The 7,832-nt window shown below is 35.1% G+C and overlaps 1 protein-coding gene across 1 annotated transcript; it reads left to right on the top strand.

Moving 5' to 3' along the window:
• The first annotated feature begins 3,892 nt into the window (after positions 1-3,892).
• On the top strand, positions 3,893-6,276 carry arf6b (ADP-ribosylation factor 6b). Its single transcript, XM_056476755.1, has 2 exons — positions 3,893-3,981; positions 4,175-6,276. Exon 2 carries the CDS (start codon positions 4,765-4,767, stop codon positions 5,290-5,292), a length of 528 nt encoding a protein of 175 aa, XP_056332730.1. The 5' UTR covers positions 3,893-3,981; positions 4,175-4,764; the 3' UTR covers positions 5,293-6,276.
• The last annotated feature ends 1,556 nt before the right edge of the window (positions 6,277-7,832 follow it).

Raw genomic sequence — 7,832 nt, 5'->3', positions numbered from 1 at the left:
AGAGACAGCGCGCTGATTCTACATACTGATAAGAGCACGAGAGACGTACAGTGGTACAACCTGTTTTGAAAGATAACAGTTAATGATAATTAAATAACACGTATAAAATGAATGGAGGAACGGATATTTGTCAATTTTTTTTAAACAAAAAGTCTTCAGTTGAAAAGTCAACGCTGCATTTTGTTTACAAAATAAACAGTAACTTTCTACTGTGATATGTGGTTGATTTAATAATTGTTGGTACACTTGGTGTCCAAAGTCATCTTTCTTGCCATAATATATATATATATATATATATATATATATATATATATATATATATATATATATATATATATATATATATATATATATATATATATATATATATATATATATATATATATATATACATACAGTTGAAGTCGGAATTATTAGCCCCCCTGAGTTATTAGCACCCGTTTATTTTTGCCCAAATTTCTGTTTAACAGAGAGAAGATTTTTTAAACACATTTCTAAACATAATAGTTTTAATAACTCATTTCTAATAACTAATTTATTTTATCTTTGCCATGATGACAGTAAATAATATTTTACTAGATATTTTTTCAAGACACTTCTATACAGCTTAAAGTGACATTTAAAGGCTTAACTAGGTTAATTGGGTTAACTAGGCAGGTTAGGGAAATTAGAAAAATTATTGTATAACGATGGTTAGTTCTGTAGACTATCCAAAAAATATAGCTTAAATGGGCTAATAATTTTGTCCTTAAAATGGGGTTTTAAAAAAATTAAAACTGCTTTTATTCTAGCCGAAATAAAACAAATAAGACTTTCTCCAGAAGAAAAAATATTACTGTGAAAATTTTTTTGCTCTGTTAAACATAATTTGGGAAAAAATTTATAATAATTCTAATAATTCTGACTTCAACTGTAACTATAACTGTAACTATATATATATATATATATATATATATATATATATATATATATATATATATATGTATGTATGTTGGTAGGTAGGTAGGTAGGTACTGTAGATAGATAGATTACTTTTTAGATAGATAGATACAACACTTTTTACAATTTACAAATCATACAAAATAAAAGGCAATGTATATATATATTCAAAGTCATAATTTTTTGAGCGTTTAATAATAAAATGTGTTACTTATTTTTATTGATCACAAGATGTTACATGCATGTATCTGTTAAAAAAATTATTGACAAAAAATATACTTTATTTACAAAAAAAAATGTATATTAACAAAAATCACGTTTTTGTCGAATTAGTCAGTATATCACCCATATGCTAAAATGTAAATTTCTACTGTGGTTCAGATATTAATTTTAGCAACATTACTCATGTCTTACGTTATTACTGTAAATTCTGCTCAAGTTGTGGAAACTGTGTATACATTTTAATTTTCAGGAATCTTTATAGGCTAAATTTAAAATTCAACATAACAGCATTTATTCAGAATACAATATTTTGCAAAATTATGGATCTAGAAGGTACATTAAACAATAGGCTACTAATTCACTATAATCTTGTTTTATAATAAATCTATGGAAGGAATGACACCAAAGCTTGCAAGTCATCTTTGGGAAGCGTTTGGATGTGGTTAAAATGTATTGTACATTGTGAACACATTGTGGAGTGAAGCCTGCTGCAGCTGCTGGACAGCCTCTACAGCACACAGAACTCCATACTCTGCTCCATTAACACATGATTTTTTTGATTTGCACAGTTTCTCTAACTTTCTGTATACTTTGTTCTGTTTCTTTATTATTTGTGATTCTTGTTTTATTTTAAGAAATGTGTCTGGAATTTAAAATGTAATGGAAATAAAGCTTTTTTTAAGTATTTTTAAAAACTATGTTGTTATTTACACAATTATAAAATTAATAGTAGTACTAGTAATAGTAGCAATAGTAATTCCAGAATGGATCAATTAACATTTAATCAAAAGAGCCCAATGCGCTGGGTTAACATAACCCATAGTTGGGAAGGTGCTACAACAACCTATAGTTGGGTTATATGTTAGGGTATTTTTAGGGTATCAACTATTGTCCTAAGACAAGAATGGGTGTTGTTTAATAATTTTAGAACAACTTTGGTGAAAGGTGACAATCCACTTCAAATGTTGACTACTGTATTATAGATCAGTGCCCAAAACACTCTTGGTAACTCAATTATAGATCATTGCGCAAAACTTGCTAACTCTATTATAGATCAGTGCCCAAAACACATTTACTGCCAATTAGCAGGCGTGTCTAATGACAGCTGAGATATAAAAAAGGGTGAGGTCCTTTTGTGTTATTATTTTAAAGTCCCTTTAAGGCAGTTATATAATTAATATGTGAACGCACCCAAAACAAACACATGCACAATAACCAAAGGCTATAGACTATACTGTATATACTTTTTATTCTAGCCTATATAGTCTTTGATTATTATCTGTGGGTTGCTTTTATGTTCTTTCAAACTTCAACATCATTTGGCAAAATTCGCTGAGAGCACCTTTAAAGTAATTTTGATGAATAAAAATAGACTTATTTTTTTTGGGTGGGGGGGGGCTGGGGTAATAATTCATGACAGTTTTTAGCATTTAGCATTTTAGCATAACATTCTTGAGCAGCTGTTTAGCTAGAATGACTGCTGAAAATTCTGCCTTCCCTTTACACAGTACATTACATTGTAACATGGTGTCACTTTATTTTAAGGGTCCCTTTAACACATTTTGTTGAATTTAAGGAACATTGCGTCTACATGCCAACTAATTCTCATTAGATTACAAGTAGACTGTTAGGGTTGGGGTTAGGGCAAGTAAAAGTTGACATGTACTTGCAAAGTTTCTTATAGTCAGTTAATTGTCTGTTGAAGGTGCAGTATCAGCAGATATTAAGCAGACATGTCTATTAATCCTCAAATGAGAATTAATTGTCATGTAGTTGCAATGCAACTTTTAGTCAACAAAATGTGCCATATGGACCATAAAAGTAAAGTCTTAGCCATGTATTTAAATAGAAAAGCGCTATTTAAAATTGAAATAATAATTCACAGAGTTATTGGTGAGCAGCAGAAGAACATGTTTAATGTTTCCAATAATTATAACTGATTTATTTTGTCATACCCTAAATTAATCGAGCAATAAGAACCCATATAATTTTACTTCAGTGTGTGTGCACATGTGTGTTGTTTTTGTTTACTTTGTGTGTTGTTATTTGTTTGTTGTTTACTTGTTTTTTGTTTTTCAGTGCTTTTTTTGTTTGTTTTTCCCGATTTTTAGTTTTGATCACTGCTTTGATGTCCAGACAAACAGCAAACAGCTATTGGAGCTTTTACTGTTTTTATTCATTTTATTAGCCATATCTGTGGTTATTTCAGACTTTAGATTAGACACTTTGATTGATGCATGCCACTTTTTTTCCTGCAGGTTACATACTTACGCCAGCAGGTGGTGACAAGTGACTGTCTCCCAGACTGCATTCAATGGGCATCAAATTAGTCTGATTACCAACATTATTCAACATATCTCCTCTTGTGCTCAACGGAAGAAATAGATTTAGAACAACACGAGGTTGCAGAAATATAACATGAATATTAAGAAATGTCCGTTTTTTTTATTTCCTTCATTTCTTCTGCACTTTTTTCAATTCATAATCACCTTCTAAAAATGTATTATTTAAAAACGTGACTGTATACTTCATGTTAGTAGTCGATTTGTTCGTGTATTGACGATACTGAAATAACCAATAATGTCATTCTTGCTAATTACCCTGAGCGTGTGATACCGAATAAAATACGTGCATTTGAAATGTGTACGTTAAAGTAAGCCTTCCTAACCCAATTCTCACTAAGACCTTTATTGTGAAAATCAGACTCTAACGGTCATTTCCGCTGGTTAGCGTTGACGTCGTCAGTTTCACACTGAACTCGGCTGATTTTAGGAGTGAACACCGGGGTTGAGACTGCTAGAGAATGCTGGGCCTCCGCAGGTAACCAAAACGCATCTAGTTTCTCTAAAATGAATGAAAACCAATCGTTAATGTTTATATTTCATATATCATGTCGAAAATGTGTGTAAAAAGTCTGTGTTTAGAGATTTTATTAGGGTTGTTCGGCCGGCTAAGCTAGCAGGCTAAGTTGCTTTTTTTCTGGCACTCCCTCTGAGCCTCTCTTGTCTCTCAGGGGCACGTGAGACAGTTCGAATTCGGGACGGTTGAAATTGATGCGGCTCCTCTTCGGACGGCCCAGATGACAGACTCGCCGCTCGGCCAAATGAACGCTTTTCCGCCGAGGCTTTAGACGTCTTCAGCTGCTCTCCGGTTACATTTTGGGGGAAGGACGTGAAAGAACCCTTGAGACGGACATTCACACGCCAAGAGGAAGTCTTGAAAGACCGCAGGCTCTTAAAGAGGCCTCGCCGCACTGAACACACACACAGGAAAAGCCCCGAAATCGCTACTTTGTCGCAGTTTGGTGGATTATTATTATCGACTGTGGCGTTTTTCAAAGTATTACCACCCTATAACCGAAGCAAAGTCGAACTTTGACCTTTACATTTGTGCGTGTTGTACTGAAAGTTTTCAGTACTGTCATTTATGCTAATCAACAGTACAGTGGTGCTTATTGCTTGGAAATATATTTCACATTCAGAGACATTACTCCTAAATTTGACATTCCCATAAAGAAATCAAACTTTATTAGTAATCCCTTCCAAGCGGTTTATAATTGTTTTTCTTTTGGAGGGAAGTAACCATTTATGAACAGTTTACAAGATGGGGAAGATGCTGTCAAAGATATTCGGTAACAAAGAGATGAGAATATTGATGCTGGGTCTGGATGCGGCAGGGAAGACCACCATCCTTTATAAGTTGAAACTGGGCCAGTCTGTGACCACCATCCCCACTGTGGGTTTCAACGTAGAGACGGTCACCTACAAAAACGTCAAGTTCAACGTGTGGGACGTGGGTGGACAAGACAAGATCCGTCCCCTGTGGCGACATTATTACACAGGCACGCAGGGGTTAATTTTCGTGGTGGATTGCGCTGATAGAGATCGCATAGACGAGGCCAGGCAGGAACTCCACCGCATCATCAACGACCGAGAGATGCGGGACGCCATCATTTTGATTTTCGCCAACAAGCAAGACCTGCCGGACGCCATGAAGCCGCATGAGATCCAGGAAAAGCTGGGACTGACACGTATTCGGGATAGAAACTGGTACGTGCAGCCCTCGTGTGCGACCACTGGAGACGGACTGTACGAAGGCTTAACTTGGTTAACATCTAACTACAAGTCTTAATGACTCTGGCACTGACTGTTTAGGACAAATGAACTGGAAATTGGAGAAAATCAGATCTCTCCAACAAATATATTCGTGCTGTTTTGATTTAGAGTTAACATTTATTTTTGGTTTGTTTTCAAACTGGGCCTTTTTCGAAGCGAAGTAATGGGGGTTGGCTTGCTTTCAGTTTCCTGTGTACTGTGACAGCTGTCACACACATCTCGGACTATTGCTTAACAATGATAAAGCATTCCTAAATGAAGATTCTCTATTTTTTCCCCTTTCTTTGATTGATTGTAGGTTTTTCTATATTTGTTTTCTCTACTTCAGCTTCTTACTTTGAGTCAAAAAGTCTTGGAGTTTGTCTCCACCAAACAGTCCCAACAGCGTGTTAAAGGCATTTTATACCGAAATGTATCGAGGCATCCACTGTAGCAAAGCACAGATTTGCTGAGGAGGTTGTAGCATACTAATTGTAGGTAGCTATGTGGTGTAACAGGTTTTGAACTGTGCCATAGTTATGATATCACTGACATCCAATGATAATCAACATGTAAATGAGTCCATGGAACATTTTATGCAAAAAGCCTAATCGTTGAAAGCGGGCTTACCACTGACATAACTTGTATTCACACAGCATAATCGAACTCAAAGGCTTGAAAATCCACAGGAAGTCCATGAGTGTTTGCATTGCGATGCCCAAAACCAGTTTAATGTTAAAAAGACTTCATTTTCAAACATCATAGGATGCCTTTTGTAGCCCTTTTACCATTTCAAGTAATTGCATTGGCCTGATTGTCATTGACACTCACACGTATCTCTCTCAAATGTGGGATTGTTACATTCAAGTGTAGTTGCTTGCGATAGAGTGGACTAAACTGTTGATTTTGGGGAGAAATGTTTCATTCTGTTCATTTCCTCTCTCTTTGCGTTAATCATTTTGAGAAAAATACATGTACAGAAACAGCTATGTAATTGTCAAATTAAACTTAGTCATTTTAATCCTTTTAGTTGGTTCTTGTTCTGACCGATTCATGATGCGTATTGATACCACGGGAGTTTCCACCGTCATTTGCTAAGCCAAACCAAAGTCATATGGAAAATGCGTTTTGCACTGGTAGAGGATTCCTCCACATTTCTGTTTTTAGTTGTGTTCTGGGTAGCGTGCATGGAAAATACTTTTTTTCTGCTTTTCGCAGAGTTTGCAGCACAAATGTATTTGCACAGTGTTTTCCAAACCGAGCACTTTGGAATCCACGGCAGATAAGATTCTGAAGAATGTGTGTTGGGTTTAATGTTTGACTGTGTCTGGCCACATCCAGGCACCTTACTGTGGCAAATTTAAAGAGGTTGTTCACCCCATAATTTGTTAATTTACTCAATCTCAGACCATCCTGTCGGCTATTTTTATTCTTTAGAAGTACATTTAATGAAGCTTTTTAGCTGAAATTGTGGTCCATAAATTGCATGTCACAGGCTACTGTTACTTTAAGAGACGAAAAAGCATATACAGACCAAACAAAATTAATAATAGAGTGAATCCTGATGATAGGGTCTATAGTAGAGACGCCCAAACTAGGGCCCGCGGGCCAAAGTTTGTCAATGGAAATATTTGATTTGGCCCGCCATCCCATCTGAGAAGAGATGGCGAATTTTGGGTAGGGTTGGGGTTAATGCATTTAATACACATTGTCGTTTCTAATTATTGTAACCTTTCGTTTGTTTGTTTTATTTGTAGGCTACAAAAAACTAGCATTGCTTAAATGTTTCAATTAGTTGTTGTAATTTTATTTATTTTTCATGAACATCCTTTTGCTTAATGGACAGACCACAATTCAGAAGTCCTTAGTGGGCAAATCAAGGCAAAGGCAGGTGCAGCTAGACTAGTGTATTCGGCATTAAACTCCATTATGTTATAAATAGAATTCTTATGTTTTCATTATAATGGGTTCATTATGAAATGTAAAAAATATATAATAATGCATTAGTTAATATGATTAATATTAATATGACTATAATCTTAATATGATAGAAAGTAATGTTTTCTATTTATTTTGAGATAACTTATCCATGGCAACTTTGAAATATAGCTTGATATATTTACCTTCTGCCTCACCGCTGTCAATCAAGTTTTTGGCCCTTCATAAGAAAAAGTTTGGGCTATAGGAAGCAGAATACTCAATCTGTGCAATAAATGTAACATTGTTGGGGTATTTCAGAAAGCGGGTTATGTGACATACTCCAATAAGTTAAAGTCCCCAAGAAATCAAAACATGGTTTTGTTAGCTCACATTGCCCGTTTTGTAGCGAACAATTCATGTTTGCCCTTCTAATCTTTAGTTGAAATCTGAAAATGCACTTCCTGTTTGTTTTCAGTTTTATTTTCAGATTACTTGATTTTGAGGTAATGGGAGGGGCTAACATATTAAACCAGGCTGGTTCAACTGTCAGTTTTGACAGCATACAGAAATAGTGAGCAGGAGGTGTCTATGTTGTAATAACTCTTGTAAAACCCCCTTCCCGATCTTTCTGAATGAAAAGCCTACTTTACTACATCC

The sequence above is a fragment of the Danio aesculapii genome, chromosome 17 (assembly GCF_903798145.1).
Source record: "Danio aesculapii chromosome 17, fDanAes4.1, whole genome shotgun sequence".
Classification (NCBI taxonomy): Eukaryota; Metazoa; Chordata; class Actinopteri; order Cypriniformes; family Danionidae; genus Danio; species Danio aesculapii.
This window is presented reverse-complemented; position numbering and strand designations above follow the sequence as displayed.

Coding starts and splice junctions, on each gene's coding strand:
- arf6b (XM_056476755.1), top strand. CDS start 4,765: ATGGGGAAGATGCTGTCAAAGATATTCGGTAACAAAGAGATGAGAATA.